Genomic DNA, 26,804 nt, shown 5'->3' on the forward strand with positions numbered 1-26,804 from the left:
GTGTGGTACACCATGCCTCTAGTTGCTTGTTAGGCATCAGCCAATTCTGTAAACCCTCCTCTTAAGCTACATCCCCAACTTGGATCATTTGGTCTCTTGTTAAAATTTCACTCATATCTCATGTTTCTCAATTTCTTTCTGGCATTCAAGTTCAATGAAATGAAAAACAGTAATTATAATCAAGTGACCTTGCAGCACTAACTGCATCTTCAATTGTTGAGAACACGCCAGGCTCACATAAAGCACTACCAGACTTATCCACACGTAACCACATGCGAGGGTCTGAAGCTAAATGCCTCCACCTACAACAAACTCGTGCAGCATTATATCGATCTGCAATGCCATATAAGATTTTCCTCAGACCCAGAAGAGTAATAGTAACACTTGCAGTGAACTCATCCTGAAACCAAAAGAAATTAACTAATCAATCTTTTAGGTTTATTCCTTAGAACACAACATGATGCTGTAACTTTGTAAAGAATACCAACCAAATCAAAAATATGGCAATATGTGCATATAGGAGAAGCAATTGGAACTGTAGCTGTATGAAACTAATGTTACACTAAAATCAAGAATCGTGTAAGTTACAAAGATAGGTTTTAACAGTCCATGAACAGATAAAGAGAAAGCTTTTGGAAGAGTTGTGTAGGAGATTTTGCCTCAACATTCAGATTGAAAGTTTTAAGAATTATGTAGTTTTACCAAAAGCTTTTTTTTCATAATGTAAGTTGCTTGAGTGCATCCAAGTTTGTAAAATGCTTACCAGATGAATGCTTTTGTCGTATCAATCAACCAAGCAGGGTTTCCACATTTATTTTTGAGTCAAGTTATGCAGAATTTAAAAACATCAATAAAACAAAATGTTATAGGTAATTAGCTGAACATTATATTGTCATTGTATGTTACAGTTTCAACATTTGACCAAACATCCTTTTTCCATCCAAACAAGGTAAACCCCTGGAGGATTTGGTAAACTCCCAAGCATGGATTTTTAAGGATATCAACCTATGGAAATGAAACTTTCCTTTAACTGCCGTCTGACTTAAGCAACCAAATACAGCAACCCCTAGCAAATAATTGAGCTTCCTTTGGATATACCAAATTGATTTATCTAAAGATTCGCTGTGCCATAAGAAGTCAGCCATACAAGGTCAAGGATCTTTTCCTGGCTGCTTATTAATAGATTCAAGGGTGTGAGCTGTACCTAATACATAGCTATTAAAAGTATATTTTTTATATCAAAATGAAAAAAGTGTGCATAGCTATGAAATGTATATTTTTTTTATTTTATATAAAAATGAATAAAGTGTATCCCAAAAATACTCTACAATTTATCTCACACATGGATTTGTCATAATATAAGACCAAGCCTATACTTTAAAATTTAAACCAATTAAAGATCAAGTTTAGAGTAGGATACCAAACAAAAGATATGACCTACCATGTACTGCACTTCAACTAACAGATATTCTAACTATGTTCTTAAACATTTAAGTATTTGAATATACTGACAATAACAAACAGTTTGAATGTTGGATGTACTAAGTGGCAGAATTGTAGCACAGATTCATTTCTTGCACAATTGCAAGAAACAATGGTTCCATATTCTCAGGAGAACCTTGCTTAAGCATATAATAAGAGGATCCTTTAGTGATCATCCTAAATCATCGACATTTACATGAAGACTTTCCCTTCCTTGGAAGCAGTGGTCAAGAAAATAACAGGATGGATCTTTGAAAAAGATTATTTACCTTCACCTGTTTGCTTGTGATGTTGAATGTGTTGATCAAGTAGAAAAAGGCAACATGAGAATATTTATTTACCCAAAGGAGAAAAACCTGTAAGATAATGAAGCATAAGAATATTTATAAGGTGTACACCTATGTCACATTGTTGCACCGAGGCGAAAGCAAGATGATGTTATGCAGGCGCATGAGGAGTTCCCGGTCTACGTAGATTTATATGGCCCTACCCTGACTCCTTCCTTTTGCATGTGATCACTCCACACCTTCCTGGTCTTGCTTCTGGCGATGGGGCTGAGTTTTGGGGCACTTGGTCTTTATTCTTGCTACAGTATAGGGTTTAACAGGGGTTAATCACTTCATTTGTTCCTGTTGTTTTCCTCTTGGTGTAAGGAGGATGGATCCTGGTGGGGTTTTGGGGAAGCTCCTTAACCCTTCCTTCAAGGATATTTTAAACCCGAAGGAGTCTTCTGGTGCTGAACACAATAGACCTGTCCAGTTTCTCTTGCATGCAGCCAATGAGGCTAGATCTGAGAATAGGATGCCAAACCGTCTGAAATCCAATGGGTGTTTGGATAAAAGTAAGGACCGACCAGTTATAGTCATCAATCCAGAGGCAATTGTAGATGATATTCTTTACCTCTCCGAGCACGCCTTAATCTGTAACTTTATGGGTCTTTGAATATCTCTCCAATTTTTGGAATGCCTTAATCTGTAACTTTATGGGACTTTGAATATCTCTCCAATTTTTGGACTACAGGACTCATAAAATTTGGGATTCAAAAGGAGACATGGAGATAAAAATGGCTGCAAATGGATATTTTATGGTAGTTTTCACTAGAATGGCAGGTCATAATATATTATTCGAAGGAGGTCCTTATTTTCAATAATCAAGTGAATTTGTTTATCAAGCTATGGCAGTGGGTTTTGATCCACTGGAGAAGCTACCGGCTAGGATTCCTGACTGGATTTGGTTACCTAGGCTCCCAAGGGAATTCTGGAGATAGGAGATCCTTCAATCAATTGCTGCAGTTATTGGAAAACCATTGAGCCCATCTCGGCACACTTTGGTTAGAAAGGTAGCTACTTATGCTCCTATTTTTGTGGAAATAAATTTAAATAACCCTCTTCCAGACTCTGTGGAAATTAGACTAGGCAGTATGAGCTTGATCCAGCAGGTTGATTATGAAGCCCTTCCCTTCTGTAGTCGGACTTGTCATGAATATGGACATCTTCAAAGAAATAGTAGGAAGCTGGGAGCCAAGCCCACACAGTCCTCCCTTACTCTCAAGTTGTTAATCCAAAGACAAAGGGAAAGGCTCCAATTCTCCCAAATCAAACTAATGTTCATGGGTTTATTCCAATGAAGCCTCACGCGAAAGCAAGAGTTGAAAACTGCACTCAAAAACAAAATCTAAGAGGGTTCTCCGACAATAAATTTGATGTTATGGAAAATCCTCATGGAGATCAAAATAATTGAGCATGATGGGATGCTATCCAATCAAGGTGTCACCTTTGAGGAATCAAGTTTGCTCCTTTTGTTCCTCCTTTGGATCCTGGGGTGTTGAGCATCCCATCTCAGAATGCTTTAGTTGCCAAGGACTTGTTGCAGCTTGAGGGTCCTCAAGAAGAAACAGGGTATCTTTGATGTAGAAAGTGAGGATGCAGGGATGGAAAAGTTTCAATTGGAAGCAAAGTGGAGATCTCTACAGATATGGGGTCTATCTCTGAGGTAAAAGATGACAATAAAAAGAAGGCTCTAACTATACTAGGTCTACAACAGAAGAACATTAAGAAGGGGGGTAATGATAAAACCGCCAAGGTTGAAAGGAAAAAGAATCAGGAGAAAGTGAAATTGATAGGGGAATCATTGGTTGAATCTGGTGTTATTAAGACATTAAATTCACACTTCAACACTCCTCAAAAATGGTTGTTATATCTTGGAATGTTAGGGGGCTGTGTAGCACTCCTCATCAAAAGGCTACCAGGAATTTAATTTATGAGCATCAGGGCACAAGGAATGGCTGGTGGCAATGCTTGTTTATGTCATGTAAACTTTACTCTGAGATGGTGGGTGGCGAATAGAAGCTCTCTTTCTTTTGTGGCGAGTAGCTTTGTTATTGGGGAAGCTATTTTACTCTCTAATATTTATGCCCCTAACGATTTGCTAGGTAAGGTTTTATTTGGTCACAAATTAGAAAGATGTGTTCCTCAGTTCCTTCTTTACCTTGGATTATTGCTAAAGATTTCAATGCTATTGGTAGTTTGGATGGAAACTAGGAGGTACAGGTAGGTTTGGTCCTCCTCCTTCTTTGTTTGGGGATAACATTTCCTTCCACAATTTCATGGATGTTAAGCCAAGCAATGGTGTCTTTACTTGGAGCAATAGGAGGAGTGGGGCTAAGGCTATTTCCGAAAGATTAGACAGATTTCTAGTTTCAGACTTCTGGATTGGCAAAAATTGAGACTCTCATTCTGAAATTTTGGAGTGGAAGGATTCTGACCATTGGCCAATCAAATTTTCCTCCTTTTGTTTAATATCCCCAAGAAGGCATCATTTAAATTCCAGTTTGTGTGGCTCTGGGATGCTAATTTTGCTAGTTTAGTTGAAAGATGGTAGTTAGAAGTGAGGCCATCTTTTGGTACAGCTATGTATTCTTCTTTGAGAGGCTACAATATGTTAAATCAAAACTCAAAAGATGCAGTATCTCTCCATTTGGGAGCATATTCAAAGTCAAAAAGTAGATTTACATCAATTGGACAAAGTTACTACTATTATGATTATCAGAGAACGAGGTATGTTGTCGAACCTCCTACAGGAAGAGAATAAGTTGTCAAAGGTGTTCTCTGAGTGGGACTTACGGTTAGAGATTTTTTCATTTTTTAGAAACAAAAATCTTGAATTGACTAGCTCTAGAAAGGAGACAAGAACACATCCTTCTTCCATAACTCTATCAAGGGGCATAGAAGAGGAAACATTATTGCTTCTTCTCTTTCATCAGATGGGGTTCAGTTAGACTCTTTCCAAGATGTATCTACAAAGAAGCGGTTCAGCATTTTATCTCATTATTCAATGATCAAGGGAGCAGGAACCTGGAAGAGGAGAGTCAAAAGTGCTTAAATGCATCCCAAGTATGGTTTCAGAATCTATGAACAAAACCCATCTTGAGCCTGTCTGTTTTGAGGATCTAAGGACAGTGGTTTTCCAAATGAAAGAGAGTCTCTTGAGCCCAATGGCTTCCCCATTGAATTCTGTCAAACCCTCTGGAAAATCATAAAGGCTGATCTGCTAAAAGTGGCTAGAGAATCACAACATAACAAACAGATGCTCAAGGCAATTAATTCTACTTTACTAGCTCTTGTTCCAAAAAAAGAAGGTGCCAATTCCTTAGATAACTTTTGGCCCTTTGCCCTTTGTAATGTCACTTATAAAGTTAACACCAAAAAAAATGTGTATGCCTACGTCACAAGGTTTGTGTTCATATTCGTGTTTGGAAAAGACAAAATTCAAATCAAGTTTGGCAAAGACAAAATTCGCCCGAATAATAAATTTAAATGCATTATAATATATTTTTTAATATTAAAATATAAATTAATTTTTAATTTAATTATAAATATTAAATATGTTAAATTTTATATATTACATATATAAGTAATTAAAAATATAAAGTAAATATTTTCAAATTTAAATGCATTGTAATAATAAAAATTAATTTTTAATTCAATTATAAATATTAAATACGTTAAATTTTATATATTACATATATAAGTAATTAAAAATATAAAGTAAATATTTTCAAATATTAAATTTTAATATTAAAAAAGATAAACTTAAAATATAAGCAATTGATACATTTTCAATATATTAAATTTTATAAATTACACAAAACAAAATAGGGGGAATGCCATATAAGAAAAAGGATTGGCCTTCTGTCTGAATACATGGGCTCTTCACTATGGTTTTACCTTGAGTCGTATCGTATTTATTGTCGGATTTGTAAGCCTAGCTTTAAATGGCCTCGGTCGGCTTCAGCCCAATAGTTTTTTGTTGGGATTGATAGTTTGGCAATTGTGAACAATGGCTCCTTCAAGCAAGCGTCCCCAAAAATTTGTGCCAACAACTTTTAAGGAGGTATGCCTTCTGAAACTCCCACGGATGTGGTTTTACCCACCCTAGATTTTGATTTTGCATATCAATGGCTAGAGCAACATACTCTTATTGGTTACTTTGTTGGGAGGTCCCCCCCTGAAAGCATATGCTATGGGATTGGGTTGCCAAAACTTGGGCACCTCATGGGTTCACCTTGATGATGTTCAAAACCTCACCAAGAGGATTTTTCTATTTCGTTTTGCTGAAGTTAGCCATGTCCAAGCCATTTTCAACACAACCCTTGGTATGTCCAATTGTCTCTTTTAATTTTTCAGCCTTGGACTCGAAACTATGTCTCAAATGGTGTGCTAGTATAGCTTCAGTTTACTGGCCTCCCCTTGCCTTGTTGGCTTCTTCCAACTATTGCTTCTTCCCTTGGGAAGGTTATTTGCATTGAGCCAAACCACTTTTATTAAGCTTGACCCCAAAAAAAGGTCTATGATTCACTTGTCTCAAGATCTCAGGGATTCAATTGATATTCAAATTAGCAGTTTTCGTCGCACCTAGCGAGTGCTCTATCTAAATTTGCCCAACAATTATTCCCGGCCACCTTGTCACTACTTCCACACCAAGTACAGCATTAATTAGCAGACAAGCTCGATGTGCCCATCCAAAACCCAATTTTTTTTAACACTTTGTTTGCTAAGACACCAACCCATACTAGCCCACATTTGACGAATTTGGAATCTTGAATGTCATCCTCCTCAACAAACCAGATGGATTGCTTGATGGAATCGTGCCATCCAATGCACCTCATGCTTCCTTCGCATTTATGGTCGTCAACTGACCATTTTTTTGTCGACAATCATAGGAGGCCACCACCTCGGATCTTCGCCACGCCACGAAAGCTCTTGTTGCAAGCCATTTTTCTCCTACCTTGCAAGTTAGTATGGCACAACTTCATCAGCAAAAGTAAATTGCAAATAGTTGTTCTGCAAGTGGCATTCAAATAAAAGCTAGACTTCATTGGCATAAAGCGGGTGACCATGCATCCAATGAGTTCTTTCTTGCTTATTGCACTTGTCATTCTTCCCAAGGCATCTGTAAAATTAAGGATGGCCAATTGGTGCTCTCTAAGCTACCAGATATTCTCCAAGCTTTTGTTAGCCATTATGAGAAGGTTTTCACTACTCATGAGCCTTGCCCCAAGCCAAAGCGTGCTCTTCAAGATTGCCTCTAGGTTATCCTATGCAAACTTTCTAAAGCTCAAAGTCCTTTTGTGAGCAATTTCTTACACTAGAGGACTTAAAGGAAGTAGTCAGCTTTATGGCTAATGATAAAGTGTCGAGATGTGATTGTTTTCCACATGAATTCTACAAAGCCTTGTGGAGCTGTGTGAACTCTAATTCATAAAGTCTACCTTGAGCCTTTCATAACAAGTCCTTAGGAAAGCTGATAAAATGAGGAAATATCAAATTCCTACCTAAATGTGGGGATCCAAAAGACATTTGCAAATGGTGGTCGATCAGGCCGCTTAATGTTTCTTAAAAGGTCATTGCCAAGGCCCTAGCCCTGAAGATCCACCATAGGCTTCCTCAAATAACTCATCCTGAGCAAAAAGGCTTTATAAATCTAGATTCATCTAGGATAACATTATTGTTGTCTACGAAGGCATTGAATGGGCATATCATTCTAGGCAAATAGCCATTTTTCAAAAAATTGACTTCACTAAAGCACATGATCACATTGAGTAGCCTTTCATTCTTGCTATGAAAGGTGCTTTGGGATTTGGCCCCAAATTTATCCAAACGATCAATATGCTTTTAGTTGATATGTCAACTTGTATCACCATCAATGGCCATTAGTCTTAGACTTCTAGCCTTTACTGCTCAATATGACAAGGGTTCCTTCTTGCCCTTCTTTGTATGTTCTTGTTGCTGAAAGGTTTAGCTATTTGTTGGCAAACTCCATCTTCTGCACGAGGGTTAAAGGAATTGCCTTGTTTGAGTCATCGAACCAATTGGTCAATGGTCACTTTGCAAATGACTTGTTTCTCAATCTTATTGAGGGGCAAAATATCAAGGAGGCACTCCAATGTCTTGACACCTACCGGCCTCTGGCACGGCTATTCAATGGCACAAGACTCAATGTTACCATCAATTTGCTCATCTTGCGCCATCTTAGCTTCTCAACTATGGCTGGAAATGGATTGAAAATGGGGAAATTTTCAGATTTCTTGGCATTCCCTTTGCCTTTCAAGCCTCTACAATTGATCTTTGGAATACAGTCCTCACCAAAATTAAGAAGAAGCTCTCATACTAGATTACCAAACCGCTCTCACTCATAGGAAAATTTCAGGTATACTTTGAAATTCTTGCGGCTACCCATGTTTATTACTCCTCTTGTTGGGCTTTGTCTAAGGCCTCTTATTTGAAGCTTGAGAGACTTCTCTACGATTTTCTCTAGGCATCTTATGAGGACTACAAAGGTTTTCATTGTGTGGCCTAGGAGTTTTGTTGTCTCCTACAAGAGTTTAGTGGGCTTGGACTTCTTTCTATCCAACGTCAAGGCTTGGCTCTTTGTGTCAAATGGATTGTTTGAGCCATTTCTAGCAATGAGGCTCGAAAGATTCTTCTTCGACATTGTATTTCTTCCAGCTTTCCAATCAATGGACCTGCCTACAAGTGGATTGGTTTTCAAACCCTTCTTTTGATGAAAGAAGTTGTGCATATCAAGGGCACTTTTTTTGCCAAAAGCATCTGGCATGCTTGGGAAACCGTTAAGCCTTTGATTTTTTCGGTTGGGTCTGGTTTCAAGGAGGGGCTATCCTTCAACCAACACAACCTTTGGTGGTCAATGCTCATTCAATACCAAGGGCTTCCTCTGGTAAGGCTACCTTGGGTCAAAGCCTTGCATCCCCACGAGAACTCACATGGGATGATTTGCCTTCTCAATACCATCTCTCTCAGCCAAACCAAGAGACATGTGACGTTGTCGAAGATCCATAAGATCGATGTCCATTCTTCCAGGCCTTTATGGAAGGATTGGCAATGGGCTCCCATACTGCTTTCTACAATTACAAGTCGTATTTGGGGTAATGCTGGCTTTCACCAAATCTTCCTATGGTGTCTAGTTTAAATTTGAGATGGCATTTACAGTCACCACTTTCAGTCTAGCAACACATATTTCACAACGTCTGGTCAACATTCTGATGTCCCCTTTTATTTTAACCTTGGAAAATAATTCAATGATTAAAATTATGTGGTCAAATATAGGTAAATTTCACGATGACTAATTTTAATTATTTAATAAAGTCATAAAAGTAATTAATTCCTAAGTTTTTAAGTGACCTCTTTATGTCAATGAAAAATTATAAGAGGGCCACTTTATTATTTCCCGGGCTAAAGTCAAAATTGAGTGGAGAGGGAAATATGAAAATGTATATAAAAAGAAAGGGAAATTTGAAAGAAATTAAAAGAAGAAATTAAAAATTTTCTCTAGAAGGTTATAAAAGCATAGTTTGGGCCTCATTTCAGATATGCTTTGTTTATTGTTTCTTTTGAAGAGCTTTGAGAGCTTTTGGCTTTCAAGTTAGTGCCCTAGGACAAAAACTCTTGGGTTCTAGTGATTGGATCAAAACCCAATTCCATCCTGAGGTAAATTCACTCCAAGATCCATGGTTGCATTGCATTGTTCAAACAGCTGGAGGTTTTATCCTAACATATAGCATTTTAGGTATTTTTCCAGTGCATTCATGGATAGGTTTGGGAAAAATTTTAATTTCATACATGAGACAAACTTGCAGATTGTGGATTTCAGGGTTGAAAGTCTTTTACCTTGGCATGAGCATATATATCTTGGCTATTTGGAAATAAAAATAAAAATTTGGCGTGGTTTCTTTGATATTATTGCAAGCCATAAGTGTTGACGTGTTTTTTATGACACTTCTAACACAAATAGAGTATTGAATACTCTATCCTCTCTTGGACAAAATCTTCCCAAATGCTGAACTATGTGATCACTTGAAATGACTCCAAGGTTTATACTATCAAGTCTTGACATGTGGATAGTCTCAATGGTTGATGTGATTGTTGGTAATCCAAGGGGACTTACATTGTACATGAATGCTTGAATGTTGTTGGAACCTGGAAATTTATTTGACTTAAACAACAAAAGACAAAAGAGATTGAGGGTTAAGGAATCTAATCTAATCTTAAGATCAATGATAACAATTGATCATGCTTGGATGGACATATTCCTCAAATTGAGTTTTGCTTCACCATGTCGCCAACAACTACACAAAACCAATGCAATCTTCCAAGGGAAATGAAAGGCTTTCATATCATGAACATTCATCCAAATATTGGAGCAACTTGAATAAACATATCCACAATTGAACTTAGCACATTTTGAGGTTCACGCTAACTATGCACTATAATTGAAAATTATCCAACCACAAATAGTATGAACCAAGGAACTATCTAACATCCATTCATTACTCCATCATAATCAATGAACTTTAACTAACATTAAGAAGTAGAAAGAAACCATGCAACAAGTTGAAATAACACACAATGATCCACCATAACTTCAATAAAATCAAGTATTTATTCCATCATGTCTTTACAACAATATCTTGTTTCCTCCTCCTACTCTATTCTCCTTGCTAACTTCTAAACTATCTATTCCTAATCTATTGTCTAGCATCTATCAACCTTACAAATGAGGAGAGCAAGCCCGTTTATAGAGCTCCCTTCACAAATAACTGGCCAAGATCAAATCCAAATCAATGGCCATTTAATGCTTGACCAATAGGAATCAAGGTTAGGTACGATAAACAATAATTGATGAAGTGAAAGGTGTAACATGCTCCACTCTTGAATGAGTCAAGTTCATTGAACCTAGACAAATTGACCTCTTTGAGTTGGATGATGGAAGTGAGTTACCTCAACATGTATATCTCTTTGATCATCACAAATGCTTGTGGTTAACCAATATCTATTGATACTCAACATTTTGAATTGCTCCATGATGAATGAGATGATGCTGGAAGATATTCCCGAATTGCATCATCTTTATTTGATATCGTTCGTCCATCCTCATTGGAATTTTTTGATTCCGGGTCACGAAATGCTTGACCCTTGATCAATATCTCATACTTGTAGTCCTCGAGTTCCTTCATTCTTGCATTTCACTTGCACCTGTTGTCATCTTGGATCTGATCCTCATCCTCTATGCCAGTGAATCTCGACCCCTTCATCATCTTGCTGAGTCTTGCATCCGATCATGAGCTGCACCTCTTCATTGACTATGCTGACATCCTTCCTTGAACCTTGACCTCTGCAAGCTGCTGCGATGTCCTTCTTCACCATCTTTCCATGCATTGCCTTTGCAGCAGACCTGAAGGACAAAGAAAACGCCCAATAATGATTGTGAATGGATTACAAACACCTAAATTTATCCCTGTTTCCAGAAAAGTGAATGTTAACAAATTCTGATTTCATTTTTAATAATCTGGAAATGTCCACTTTCAGATGTAGAAATTGTTCAAAATCAGCACATATATCTCCTCCAACTTCTACCGACTGGTATCTTAAGTCTGATTTAGCTTGTTATTGGATTGGTTATGATGGAACTCATCTCAGGTTGTCACAAATCACCTTGAAACTTGACAAAAAACACCCTCAATATCAGAAAAAATACTGTTCCAGGTCTGATTTATCTTCTTTTATGCTGAATCTCCTTGATTTGCTTCTGATTTGAATTGCTTCCTTGCTGGTATTCACTTCATCATTGCTGTGACTGCTGTTGCTATTGTTTGTATTGCCAAACAACTTATTTTCCTTTATAGCAAGCTTCTTATCTTGATGTGAAACCCCTGGATGTTGATCAACCTGCTGATGTAATTCACTTCAAATTAGGATGTCCTTTTAATGAATGGAGATTGACTGTCTCTCTCACAGTGCATTTATATGAGTTGCAATTATTTCTCAAGGAGGTCGGCCTTATTTGTATTGATTTCCCACATTTTGATCTTGAATTTCCCTTATTTAATGTTTCACTTTGAGTCTTCACACATTTCATTTAGGTCTAGGCTTGATTCATATGCTTGCCGTATGATTCCACACACTTCACATTGAGCCTACGCGTTTGATGCTTAAGTCCATATGCCACCTTTAGGTCTTCTTCACACATTACATTTTAGGACCTCTATTCACACGCCTTAATTTAGGTCTACACATTCAACTTTAGGTCCACATGTTTGATTTGGGTCAAGACCTTATCTTACACAATTCATTGTATTCCCTTCACACATTTTGTGAGGAGTTATTTTAATTCGACCAGGACCTATCTTGTATCTTGCTACACATTACAAGTTTAGGTGAGGACCAATTCCCTTACACATTTCACTTCAGTCCACATTCACACATTTTGACTTGCTTTTTACCCCAATTAGCTAATAGACAAGCATGGATTTCACAAGTCATGGATTTAAGAGGGTCATAGATTTTTGTGAGTCATGATGGACAAATTTGATAATGCCACCTCCAAGTCCTAGACTTCATGTTTGTGGATTTTGGAGGGTCGTGGATATTGGTGAGGCGTGGATTTTAGCAACTCATGGACAGGCTCAATAGCTTCCATCTCAAGTTGCCTTCGTTCTTACGTGCTCAAGTTGATCATCTAAGACTTATGCTTGCAAATTTAAAAGATTTTGAGGATGAATTCATTTAGTGCCACCTTCGCTCAACATCACCCTCAAGGTACCCATGTCGTGGATTCTGCCTAGGTGTGCATTTTGTCTGGGCATGGATTCCTTGAGGTGGTGGACAAACTCACTCTCACTTCTCAAGTTCACTATTTTCACCAAGTGGGAGATAGCACATTGTAAGGTTGACTTGGTGTTGTATTGCTTCTCATTATCATTCTAAGTATTGAATCATCTCCATCAAGCACTTCACCCTATGATCGTGAATTTTGGCAAGTCGTGGAATCACCACTTGCACTTAAACCTTATCGCCACTTGAAGTTGATTTCATCCTATGTGAGGGTTTCATCCTAGAATTTTCGAAAACAACTTGTACTCTTTTTCATACTTCCCTCATCTTCACTCGTAATCTTCTTGAAATCCATTCTCTATCCACTTAGACTTGATCAATCCTTGTCTCCTCATCCTAACCCTAGAGTGCCCTACTTGCTTGACTATTCTCCTATCTTGAGACCCATACCTCAACTCAACTTAGATAATACATTGTGAAGCATCATTTAATGAATATCTTGGTACTCACCTATCACCTAAGCACTTAGAGCTGCAAAGACTCCAAATCAATCCAAAGGGAGACCTGTCTATTGCTAGATTGCCTAACTTGATCATATCCTAGCGACAAGGCATTGCATCCCCTCACAAGCAACAGGTCAAAGATACCAAAACTAGAAGACTAAGCTAAAACAACTACACTATCAAGCAAAAATTTGAGGTCCCCATTTGCAATGGGGCGATGTGTGAAAACGCCACAATAGCAAGCTTATATTATTACGTGAGCCTCTATCACTGGGTGTGGCACCTTTCATCTCTACGTAGAGTTTCTTGGATCAACTGTGGCTTGTAGTTGCTATAAATACTTCATACCATAGTTTTAAAACTCGTGGACTCACCACGAACTCACGAGTCTCTTGGCGGGCCGAGTCGACTCGCCAAGGACTCGTGAGCCCAGTCCTAGCGAGTCCTTCCCAAGGACTCGCAAGTCTTTCCCATGGACTCACGTGAGTCTTTCACTTGGACACGCGAGTCTTTTGATTGGACTTGCACAACCCAAAAAACACACCCAGCAAGGTAATAAAATGTTTGTTTTTTTTAACTTTTTTCATTCATTTGGGTTTGTTTCTTGGTCAAAACAAGGTTGTAGGGTTTGAAGGAGAAGAGGAAACAAGATTAAATCAGCAAAAGAGATCTAGGTAAGGATTTTTCCTCTCTTTTTTTTTCATTTCCGTTTTTTGAAAATCCAAAAAATCTTGAAAAACAAGGGGATATGCTGCCAAAAAAATTTCAATTTCCCTTCCTAACTTATTTCCTTATATTTTTTTCTTGTTTTTGAATGCTATTTTTTCCAAATGATTCATTAACATTTTTTTTGTTGATATTCCACAAAACCCTACTGATTTTTTTATTTTTTTCATGTTAAAACAGCAATGGCAAATTCAACTCCAACTCCAAGGGCAACCCCAAGGTCGGGAAGACAAAAAGACAAAGCATGGAATATGGCATTCTAGGAAACAAAAAGGGGGAGGTCACTTGCACCAAATGTACGAAATGGATGACTGGTGAAATCAATAGATTAAAATACCACCTTGCACAAATGCCTGGATATGGTGTGGACATATGCCCCAAATCAACTCCAGAGATTATTTGAGAGATGAAGGCCCTTCTTGTTAAGCATGATATGCAAAAGGAAGAAAGGCAAAAAACAAAAGATGTCATAGCAGCTGCAATGAATCCCACATTGTCCACTTCGGGTCCCATTGGTCACACTCGTGGTCATGGAAGCCCATATTTACATCAATCACTTTCATCTTTTGGTGACAATGAGGGTGAGGCTAGTGGCACTTCTGTTAGATCAGACCCTATTTTTTTTGTTCCACGCAATGTTCCAGGTGCACAACCTTCACTTGAAGGTACAGGATGGAATAGAGAGAAGCATGAAAAGCAAGGATAGCAGCATCAAACTTTTGGTTTTACAATAATATACCTTTCAATGCAGCAAACAATGTGTATTGGGAAGGTTTGGTTAATGCATTAACAGTTGCGGGTAAGGGTTTTAAGGCCCCAATAGGTCATGACTTCAGTGGGCCATTGCTAGAGTAAGCTGTAAGAAATACACAAGTTGTGGTTGATGATCAAAAAAGATATTGGAGGAGAGAAGGATGTAGCATTTTATCGGATGGATGGACAGATGGACGGAATAGGACTCTTCTCAACTTCTTGGTGGATTCAAATGGTTCAATGGTGTTCCTAAAGTCTTTAGATGCCTCAAATAAAATTAAAAATGCAGAGACTTTGTGTAATCTATTGGATGGTATGATTCAGGAAGTTGGAGTTGAGAATGTTATCCAAATTATCACGGACAACGCAGCTGCATATGTATCTGTAGGTAGAACGCTTATGGAGAGGCATTCTACGATTATATGGAATCCTTGTGCTGCACATTGCTTAGACTTGTTGCTAGAGGACATTGGGAAGATTGGATGGGTGAAAAAGGTGGTTGAAGATGCAAGAAGTGTCACCAAATTCATCTACAACCATACTTGGGTCCTTGCTTTGATGAGAAAACACACAAATGGCAAGGACCTTGTGCGACCTAGAGTGACACGATTTGCTAGCCACTTCATTCACTTTGCAGAGCATTCTTGGTGCCATTCCTCATCTTAAGTAGATGTTTGTGTCTGATGCTTGGTTGGGGTCTACATACTCCAAAAGCCCTGAAGCAAAGAAGATTGTCAGCATTGTTTTTGATGAAGGGTTCAGCAAAAGTGGAGAGGAGTTGACTGCAGTAAGTAACAAACACAAACGTAAACTTTATACAAGATAATCTATTTGCTGATTTTATTTTTTAGGGGTTAATTTTGTACTAATTTAAAATTTGTTTTCATTTTTTTAGGTGACAGAACCTTTGGTAAGGGTTCTTCGTATGGTGGATGGAGAGGGCATGCCAATGGGTTTCATTTATGAGGCCATGGATAGGGCCAAACAGGCCATTTCACATTACTATCGTGGAAATACAAGAAAATGTGAAATCCTTTGGCGCATCATTGATCATAGGTGGACAAACCAACTCCACCAACTGATACATGCCTTCGCCTACTTCTTGAACCCGAAATTCTACTTCTTTGTTTCATTTAGGGTTGATGAGGAGGTCATGGCAAGTGTTTTTGCATGCATTCATAAGATAGCACCTGATCCTGAGTTGAGAGACAAGGTTCTTGATGAGTTGGAGGTGAGATTTGACATTTGCAATTGCTCTATCTTTATTTATGAATTTGGAAATATTCATTATTGAATTTGAGTTTGACACTTTGACTATCTATTTATGAATTTGGAAATGTTCATTGTTCAAGATCTACTAGAGTGTAGATGGGAGACTCTTCTTTTCACAACTAGCAATTGATAAAAGAGGAAAACAACAACCAGGTAAAAAAATTAGTTCAATACGGCAAGAAAAAAACTACAAACTTGATTGTTACATCTTTTTCTCAATTCTAATATTTCTACATGTTTTTTGTAGATTTATGGTGGGAGAATTATGGTGCTGGCACGCCTAATATTCAAAAGATAGTCGTTTGTGTTTTGTCTCAGCCATGCAGTGCTTCTGGGTGTGAACAAAATTAGAGTGCACTTGAGAGCATTCACACAAAGAAGAGAAATAGACTGACACAAAAGCGGCTCAATTATCTTGTCTTCGTTTGGTACAACCTTCGCCTTCGAGCTAGAAAGGTGGAGGGTGTTTCACATGAGGCCATTGACTTGGATGCAATTGATCCATATGGTGATTGGACAGTGAATGAACAAAATGATGGTGATGATGTCCTCCTTACCAAAGAAGAACTTGCAGAAATAGAGAGAGGAGCACTAGTAGCACAAGAAGCAGGAGCAAGATTGGATAAAATGGAGGAGGACAAAGATGAGGATGAAGATGAGGACTTTGATTTAGATGAAGAATCATCCCACCATTTAGATACCTCAACACCTACTACTAGTACTACTACTAGCTCAAGGCCTGAAAAATTGAGCTATATTAGGAAAAGTACAAAAAGGAAGATGTAGTCCTCTTTAGTTTGTTCGTTGTTGTTTTTCACATTTGGACATATCGTTATATGTAATTTTGTAAACATTTATAAACTTATGCTACTATTATACATTTTAGAGTTTGAAACTATGAGTATGAATGATGGAATTTCAAATATTGAGTGTTTGGAGATCATATGACATGTGTAATGTTTCAATTATGGCTCTTATGTTCTCTAAATGCTTTAATTTCTTTATGTTTCTATTGTAAAACTACGGTTTGTTTTTTTTGCCTAGTCCTTTCACGAGTCTTTCATGAGTCCGAGTCCGAGTCCAAATTTTGGTTTCCCGAGTTTGTGGCGAGTCCGAGTATTAAAACTATGCTTCTTACATTATGCTTATTTGATGTCGATGGTTAATATTTCTGCCATGTCGAGCTTGGAAGAGGGATGCATGTTGCCTCCTTGCAATTCAATCCCTAACCATGGCCTATGTTATTCTTTGGTGAACGTGTGAGGAGATTTATGAGCTACATGGAAACTTCTTGTAACCATTTTCATCTTTCTCCTGAGTTGTGTGTAATTGTAGACCAACACGTGGGCATTGATTCCATATTTCCAACGGTCAAGGGTCTTGTTGAGTGGTGTTTTGTGACCACACCAACACAGAATAAATTTTTCCTATGGTCACTTTATCCTCTCTTGACCAAAATCAGATGTATGCTAAGATTGCAGGAAGATCATACATTGACTCCAAGGTTACAATTGCGTACTAGCGACTTTACTATGCATATAGACTTGTTTGGCTTTGATGTTTGCTGGTACTCCAAGGGGACTTATGTTTGGATCATTCTTTCACTTCTTTGTTGTGGCTGGAACTTCATCATAGGATATAGCAATTTTGTGATGCTTCTACTTCAAAAGAATTGAACTAGAATGGACTGAAATTAAAGGGAATGGGGTTTAGGAAGACTAAGCTAAATCTATGAACTCAATAGATAGCAATCCTTCAGACGAGATCTACCACACTTCACTTCACCACTAGAAGACAACTACATGAAGCGGGTGCAATCTTCAAAGGTTGTGCTTGAAGGATTTTAAACCATTGATGAACAGCATCAAAGAACAATGTTCATCCCATGATTCAAATTATGCGCACACATAAAATAGCCCAGTCCAACCTTGCACTGTTGATAAAAATCATCTATCAACAAAAGGTATGAACAAGCAATCTTCACCTTAAAACACTGCAATCGACCTTGTTCATCTAAATGCTTGAAAATAAATTTCTACTCTAAGTGATGAAGGTGAAACCATCCAAGTTCTGAAAAATAACTCAGGTGAACACCATCAGAGAACGATGTATCACTGTTATTATCTCAATAACTGTTAAATTTATGGATCAGAATTAAAACTACAGAGATACAGAGCAATATCTGAATATATATATATCAATATCTTTAAGTTATCAATTAATTTCTTATGTGCTAGATAACTTCAATAAATAAATTGATTATTTATTCTTGCTCTCACAATATGTATATTGCAGTATATGTATTGCACTTAGTATATATATGTATCGCAGGATATATATATTGTACACATCATATATAATTCTCTCGCAGCCTTTACCCGATCACACCTAGCAGGCTAATCACCCTGATCGCAGCATATAAGTGCAGAGGTCTTCACATAGCATATAAGTGCAGAGGTCTTCATGCACAGCAGTCTAGAATTCGCACAGATGTAATATCTTGTGTATCGCAATTATCTACACACTAATATATCTCCGGACTTCCTTAAGGGTCGTGTCCCTTTAACATGAAGAGGTGGCTAGATAAACCTGTATCGACTCATTAAAGAATCGAAACACTAACTAAACACAAAGTTACATAATAATGTTATTAATTAAATATAGTAATAATTATTATTATCTAATCAATTTAACAATAATAATAATAAATAACATAATGATATGTATAATTAAATGTTGAAGGCCTTAAGGCCAATTTAACATTTAATTTTATCCGACTAAAGCTATGAATCATCAACAATAACTTATCGCAACAATTTCATACAAATCTCCCCCCTTTACAAATGAAGGGGTGACCCCTTTTTAAAGGGCCTCCGGGAGGAAAATGGATGGCCTAGATTACAAACCAATCAATGGCCAAGATTGAACATGCAAACCCTAATTAGGGTTTGACCAATAAATTCCTAAATACATGACACCAAGTAGTGGGGAGAGTCATAAATGAGGAATCACGCCACTTTACATGAATGATCCATTACATTCAAAAAATCGCGCATATGGATTAAATGAAAATAAGCCATTACTTCCTGGAATATGGTAGCCGCCATGTATTTAAGTATGCCACTACTCAATCAAGGTGTCCACTAGCAATAAATGCACCATCGTGCCACCACGCACTCAATAGATTCTCGCCATGCAAATGGACCCCACCGTCATTGGAACCTTTATATTTTTTTGGGTTGTGCTTCACTAATACAGAATATGCTCTTTGCATGTTGCCAACTCATCCTTTACAAGAATCTTTCCATTTCGGGCTCACAAAAGACATTTTGGAAGATCTTACTGCCTTGGAAGAATTTTAACAATCTTTTCCACTTTTGAAGAATTCTTGTATGTCTAGAATTCTAGGAGAGAGAAAATCTTTGTAGTGAGATTTTCTGTCTTGAAGGAATATTTTTTGCGTTCTAGTTCACATCTTGTTCTGAAGGAGATTTTTCCATCAACTGACTATTTCTTCCATGTCAAGGAAATTTTATCCTGTCCAGAGTTCTTGGAGAGAGAAAATCCTCACTTGGCCAATTTTTCTCGTGCCTTGAAATTCTTCACCTTGGGCACATATCTTCCTTGAGGAAGGATTTTTTTTAAAAATTTGAAATTTTTGCTCTTGCCTTGAATTCCGTTCTCAATTTTGTCCTCGAGCGCTATTTTCACCTGATGAAGGAATTTTGGAACCTCTTGAAATTATTTCTCCAACCATTTCCAGCATTCTCTACCTCTCCTAGAGCACATTTGGTCATGAAGGAAGGAATTTAAGATTTTTAGACTTTTCCTCCAAAACCCCTTTTAGACTTTTCCTCCAAGAGCCCTGTTTGGCGCCCTTGCTTCATCTTGGGTGGATTTTCACTATGGAGGAGGAATTCTTGCTTGGGAGAGAAATTCCTCCCCTTTAACATTTTGGCGCTTCTCCAGTTTGGGCGTTGATTCCACTTGTAGGAGGAATTTTGGCTTTGAGGAAAAAATCCTTCGCAACATGCATTTGGCACTCCCTCCTTGCTTTGGGTGCTAATTTCCTATGGAGGAGGAATTCTTCTTGGAGGGGGAAATTCCTCCTACACCTCACTTTGGCGCCCTTGCACTAAACTTGGGCGGAATTTCCACTATGTGGAGGATTTTCTTACATGGAAGAAAAGTCCTCCTGTACCTTGATTTGGCACCAATTCCCAATCTAGAGCACCATCTTGCCTTAGGATTGACTTGACTTGGAATTTCTTGCATGGTCCCCATTTTTTGTTCATCTGGATTTCCTTGCCATTTCGAAATGAAGTGGATTTTTCGTGCCTTAGAAGATTTTTCATGCTTTTTCCACTTCAGGAAGGAACTCTATACTTAGCCATTTTTTCTAATCACCTATCTACTTTTTCAACCTTTCGGATTTAGACATGGATTTTCAGGAATGCTCTGCCTTGAGTGTCCTGATCACTACCTGAGATGGACCTACCAAAAATAGATTTACTAAAAATAGTAAGTACTTCCAAACATCATATCAGGGCAAACCAGGACAGGGTGATACTTACTAAAAATAGTAAGTTTGATTTTTGGCAAAATTAGACCAATTCGGGACACAGTGAAACTTACTAACAATAACAAGTACTCAAAATTCGCTTAAATTTCACTAGTAGCTTCCTTGAAAGATTTTGACTTCATTGCAACGTTCAAATTTTCCAAAACCCTAAGGAAATGACCTCAAACCTAAGTCTAAAGGGCAAAAACCCTAAAATAGACAAAACCGGTTCCAAACTTAACCGAATTCACTCAAAACACTTGCAGACTTGATCAGAATTCATCAAAAACACTTGCAAACCGGGGAGATCGAAGGGATCGCTACAAAAAATCAAAAGGACCCAAAAAGTAGGGGGTCCCCATTTGCAATGGGGTGATGTGTGAAAAACGTCACAATAGGCCTATGAGGGGATATGTGGAGCTTCCAAATGTTTGGAATATTCAAGCATTCCTACAATATGTTTGTAATACCAACTATATCAAGCTACCTTGGATACTATAGCTCTGTTTTGTAATTCTGAGTACAATTTTTGAGATGAATCATGTCCTAAATAATGTTTCTAAGCGTTGTATATTCATCTTCAACAGGGTTTGTAATAAAGATCAAAACATTATATTTTCCTTTATGTAATGTGATTTGAATCTATTAATTACTAAAGGTTTTGGTTATTTCAGTTTAAATACCAAATGAATCTCAATGTTATATTAACATATATTATTTAATTTGAGCGAGAAGTTCTTAAACCTACAACACACTTGTGCCAATGCTATTTTAAAACTAAAACTCGTCAAGCCAACTGTTTGACACAATAACTCATAGAAAAAGAGTGCAAAAATTCGAGTTAAAATCAATAGGGGTCTTTAGAGGTTGTAGTTGATCCCAAGCTTTCCCAATTTGCCTAGTGTATTCTTTTCCAAAGCTTGCTTGTGGGGGCTCATCTCGAACATATGGGTATTCAAAAATCCTCATTCCCCAACCAAAGTCGCTCAAACACCTTTTCTAGTTTTGTCACTAGTCTCAGCAACTTTGGAGTTGGATACATGATTTTTTTCACCCTTTCTGTCCAAAGCCTTTTTCTTGGCATATAGCTCTTTTGGGGGACTAATCTCACATTCCCTTCAAGTATACTCAAATTTAGCATGCTTTTAGGGTGGAGATCCTCTTCACATTATGGAAAGCTAGAAATTCAACAGCTTTTGCTCGCTACTCTCTTGATGCAAATGTTGTGCTTTATGCTAAAGCTACTATTTGCTCAAATGTTCTGTTATAGATTCAAGTGCAAGCCAACAAGGTAGCTCTGGAGGTAGCTCACCTTCAGGAGTTGCTTGATCATTAGGGAAATGCCCCTTACATTATTGTCAGAGTGCCTTCGGACCCTTCTACCTCTCATAATCGTTGTCCTCACAATTGGCACAAAGGCCAGAGTTTTTCAAGAAAAATCAAATAACATGAAAACCCCAAACCCTTTTCTCATGTATATTTTAGGGCAAATTGAAAAACAACATAGGCTTTTAAAGTTCACCAAATTTTGAACTTCATGGATTAAATTTGGTAAACCCTGTGACATTGGTGTAAACAACCCCAATATCTTCTCATTCTTGACCCATCCGTAATGAAATTTCGTTTAAGTCTAAACAAAGTTGTAGGAAGCATCATGTGGAGTCACCATTTGCCATTTTCTAAACCAAAACACACTACAAACACCGGGGAAACATCCAAAAACTGTTTTGTAGTGATTTTATTCAAATCTTCTAGGCTGTTTCCAGGGAATTTCTATATTTTTTATTTTCATCTTTTAAAGAGAAAACTGGAAATTAAGTGTATTTCAGTCGAAATATTTTTAATTGTTGTATTCCATGGATACACATCCCCCATGGTCCAAGTGATGTTTTGAAGGTTTTGGGGACTCGAGAACTATGGAGGGAGACCTCACCTTTTTCAAGACTGGACAGCTTGCTCCGTTTGGTGCATAAAAAGTTTTAAAAGATAATTTTTTAACAAACAAAAAAATGCATAAAACCCCTATAAAGCTAAAAAAGGGAGGATTGTCATTGCAAATTCAGAACATTGTCTTTACTTTTTAAATTTCGTCTGATTTAGTTTTTTTACATTATTTTAACAGCAGTCCCCTCATCATCCCAAAAATTTGGAAAAATTATGCCATCCCTGAAACCACCTCATCCCAGATTCTTTTGCACAATAACCAGGGTGGCTACTGTTTAGAGGGGACATTTCCAGTACGTTCTGGTAAGGAAGGCTAAAATGCTTGCAACACCTGCTTAAGAGATTTTTGACCAAATGACAACCTACATGTCATCTAAATATTCTCATAATATATTTCCAGAATAATTCTGGTAGTTTTTCATGAATATGCTTAAAATCCTGCAATAGATATGTATGTTCTATTATGTATACAACCATTCAAACATATAAAAGGTCCAGAGAATCACCAGTTTATATTTTATGTTAGAATTGCCAATAAACATCAAGGCATTAAAATCCAACCTCTTCTCTACATGTTTGTGTTCATGTCTTGTAGCACAAGTCATTTAATGAGTGAACCAATGTACAGTATCGTATTCATCGTAGAATATGGAAATTGATATTCGTTGGATCGCAGTAATAAGCTTCAACGACATCTAAGTGAAAATAAGCCTGAAGACATTTAAAGCAAGTTGACTTTTGTATCAATGAAACCACAGGCATTTTGATCTTTGGAATAAAATTCTACTAGTTTTCGAGCCTCAAAACAATTTCAAACTTGGGGGGAAACTCTCCCAGGCACCTACAGACTCAGGGAAACCGCCCTCTCATTACGGAGCAAGACTGAAATAAGGGCACTTTACTTGAGATAGGCAAGGAGACCAAGGGCTCAATTGGCATAGGGCTCTGTCCAACCTAAGAGCACTGGATCAATGGCCATAAGGGCTCGGTCAACAGGACAGCACCGGCACCATAAGTAAATAACATATGTACAATAACCCTCGGCCAAGAAAAAACTGATTTTTTATTGTTTGAAGAGAAGCAAATTGGTACACCTACACTCTCGTATGCCCTATTTTTAGTTTCAGAAAAAGAATCCATAAAACCTACAGTTGAGTGGTAAGAAAAAAATGGTTTAATAGGAGTAAGCGGAAGGCACGTACCGGGCAAAGGCGAGAGGAAAGTGAGTATACGCATGAGGCAGCCGTCGTCCAACGCATTTATTGGCGACATTTTACACATCTTGAGCTTCTTTTGCTCCATCTCTGTCTCCTCAATTTACAACCTTTCAAACCCTCCACAGCTAGAATATAACCCTCGTTACTAAGAATATGTACATGGTGAAAATCTCCTTGTCAAGCCCCTCGAAACTGTGATTATATAGATCCATCCCAGAAGAGCTGCGGCAGTGGCCATCCCCCCATCAGACTCTCCTTTGCCCAGTTCCACCCAAATTTTGCAAATTAGAGGCGAAAAAAATGTCGATTTATAAATTCTAGCTGTGTGAGGTGAAAAATGCATACGTAGTAGTTTTCTCTTTCGTTTTCTATACTTTCCTTGGAGGCATAGGTAATAATTCGGCTAATAAGCTATTTAAAGAAGGTTGAAAACATAGAGAACCATTGCTGGTATAAAATGGTTATGGAAGGGTTGTTAAGTCATAGGAAAAAAACATGGATGAAGCAGAATAACAAATGGTTGAACAAGTGGGGCGTTAATTTGTAAGAATGTCCTAACACTAATGATGGAATAAAAAGTTATGTGATTGATAAATTTAAGATTGTCATGTGGACAAAACAGATTGGACGAAAAAAAACATACTATATCAAAGAACTTAACCCAGCAGAAGATCATGGTGAAAAAACATATCTAGGGGCAACTATTAAAGGGAAAGCGAGGTTGTTGGTTGCACAATTGAGGACGGGATCACATCATCTTAGATGTGAAACCAGTAGGTGGAAGATGCCCAAAGAAACTTGGGAAGAAAGAGTTTGCATTTTCTGCAATAAGGGAGCAGTGGAAACAGAATGGCATTTCATCATGGAAAGCACGGCTTATGAGGATATTTGTAATCAGTACAAAGATAGTTTGAAGGTTGACAACATGCATCAACTTTTTGAAGAAGATAGGATTAATCAGATAGTCAGCCTACTAGTTAAGATTAACAGCAGGAGATCCGACATGGAATAGAGTTTCAAGAGAAATTAAAGTTGGATACCTTGGTCCCATAGATTGTTTGGTCTTGTGGACATCATTAAAATCTTTCATTCATTCATTCATACGGTTAGATTGTATATATAAATGGTCTCTCTTTTTTAATTTAGCCGAGCTTTTTTTTTTAAAAAAAAGGGGGTCATTGGGATTTTATTTAGCATTGTAGTATGGCAAGAGTTGTTTTGTTAGTTGCATGTTATGTCTCATAGGCTATTTTTGGTCTCGTGGATGTTAAAATTCATTTATTTCTTTCAATAATGAAGTTAAGCACACATATCGAAGACAACTGAAAAAATTTGTCATTTTGTAATTATCCTTTTTAGTTTTACATTGTTGATGAGGATCCTTTGTTTAGCATCGTTCATGTCAAGTAAGGGTATTGCCTACCTAGCCAGTGGATCCCCCCTATAGCCTATAGTCAGTGCCTAAGATTCGTAGCAATCCTCTGCCATCCTCTTACTCTCTGACCTACACGCTTGTCGTCCCGTACGATGCCTCGGAAAAGAGAAATTTTATTGGGTCAACATTTTGCCATGCCCATGTTTTGCCCATAGGTGAGGCTGATTTTTTTTAAGGTTTTTTAAAATAAAAAGAGGGCAGGGACTGCGCAAGGGATTTGAGGAGGGGAGCCTAAGGGCCCACGAGGTTGCGGGGACCCCCTGCCCTTTTTTTATTTTTTTAATAAATATTTAATTAAAATCAATTAAATTAAGATATAAAAAATATAAAATATTAATTAAAATGAATAAAAATATAAAATAAAATGTTTGTAAAATTAATATAATATTAATAAATTATAATTATTAAATTTATATAATAAATAATATAATTATCTATTTTTAAAATATTATTGTTTTAAAAAATATTAATAAAATAATATTAAATAATAAAATTAATATTGTAAATTGTAATGATTAAACGAAAAAATAAATTTATTGAGGTTTAATTCAATAACAACACCTTAGGAAAACCCCTTGGCCTAATAGAACCAAAAGTAAAGGAGGTCTTGTCTACCTCAATAACTAGTCCTCAATTGCTCAACTTGATAATGTGTCTACGATCTTATTTCCAAGTTTAATGTGAACTTTGAAAGAATATTTAGCTCTAGGTATTTCAGGATTACAATTCATATCGTCGACAAGGATTTAATAAATTATCAACAATTAATACAATAAAGAAATGGGAAATCCATAGTAGCACATTGACCAACTAGATGAATAGTTTAACTTTTACATCAAAAAATTTCCTTAAATATTATTGAATGTCTAGAGAAAAATTAAATACTAGCATACCTATATTTTAAAAAATCTAAGTAAGATACGTCGAGAGATATCAAATTATAAAATAAAATAAAAAATCATACATAATTATAAAGATTTTTAAATAATAATAAAGAGTCTTCTTCTTCTTCTTTTCTCTTGAGAGTTAGTCATTAAGTTTAAAATTTATTTTAATTATTTATATTTTTATAATAATTAAAAATTATTATAATTAATTTAATTTATATTTATTTATCTTATTAAAATTTTAATTGTGATAGAATAATTATATTTTGAATTAAAAACTTTCTTTTATTACTATTTTCTTTTGATAAGATGTCTTTTAATACTATTTTTCTTTATTAGATATTCTATTTTTATTTATTTATTCTAATTCTTCCACTCCTCCTTTTCGGGATTATTTTTTTATTAAGTTAAAATTGCATTTTAATTATTTGTGTTTTTTAACATCTAATTACAAATAATAATGAAACAATATTAGAATTTATACATTTTGTCTTATTAAAATTGTGAGATTTTGCCAAGATCTAGAGGCAATGGAAAGCACAAATAAGAGAGAACAAAATAGATGATAAGAATAAACTGTATTCTATTAAGATGAAAATACTAATCAACTAGATCATCAAAAGTTACGTACTGTATTCTATTAAGATGAAAATACTAATCAACTGGATCATCGAAAGTTACATACAATGAATATGAGCATGCTTATATGGGCAAGGCTATAAGGATATGTGAGCACACAAACATGACATGTGGCTCAATAAGAAATAAGGGTAGGTAGGAAATAGGTGTGGTAGGTAGGAGAAACAATATAATATTCCACATGAGGTGGATCACCCACCGAATGTGGAATGTAACAACAAGATAAGACCACAAAAGGTGGAAATTCTCCTACACA

The 26,804-nt window shown here is 36.8% G+C and overlaps 1 protein-coding gene across 2 annotated transcripts in view; it reads right to left on the bottom strand.

Moving 5' to 3' along the window:
- The window catches only part of LOC131038224 (F-box protein SKIP5), a 49,002-nt gene extending 25,025 nt beyond the window's left edge, over nucleotides 1-23,977 (bottom strand). Inside the window, exons 1-2 of one of the 2 annotated variants that reach the window (XM_057970581.2) lie at nucleotides 23,573-23,977; nucleotides 189-400 (exon numbers count right to left, since the gene is read on the bottom strand). In XM_057970581.2, the coding sequence (XP_057826564.1) occupies nucleotides 189-400; nucleotides 23,573-23,629 (269 nt within the window). In that variant the 5' untranslated portion in view covers nucleotides 23,630-23,977. The remainder of the gene's footprint in view (nucleotides 1-188; nucleotides 401-23,572) is intronic. The other variant, XM_057970582.2, reaches the window with a different exon arrangement.
- Between the last annotated feature and the right edge of the window lie 2,827 nt (nucleotides 23,978-26,804).

This window comes from Cryptomeria japonica, chromosome 10 (genome assembly GCF_030272615.1).
Source record: "Cryptomeria japonica chromosome 10, Sugi_1.0, whole genome shotgun sequence".
Classification (NCBI taxonomy): Eukaryota; Viridiplantae; Streptophyta; class Pinopsida; order Cupressales; family Cupressaceae; genus Cryptomeria; species Cryptomeria japonica.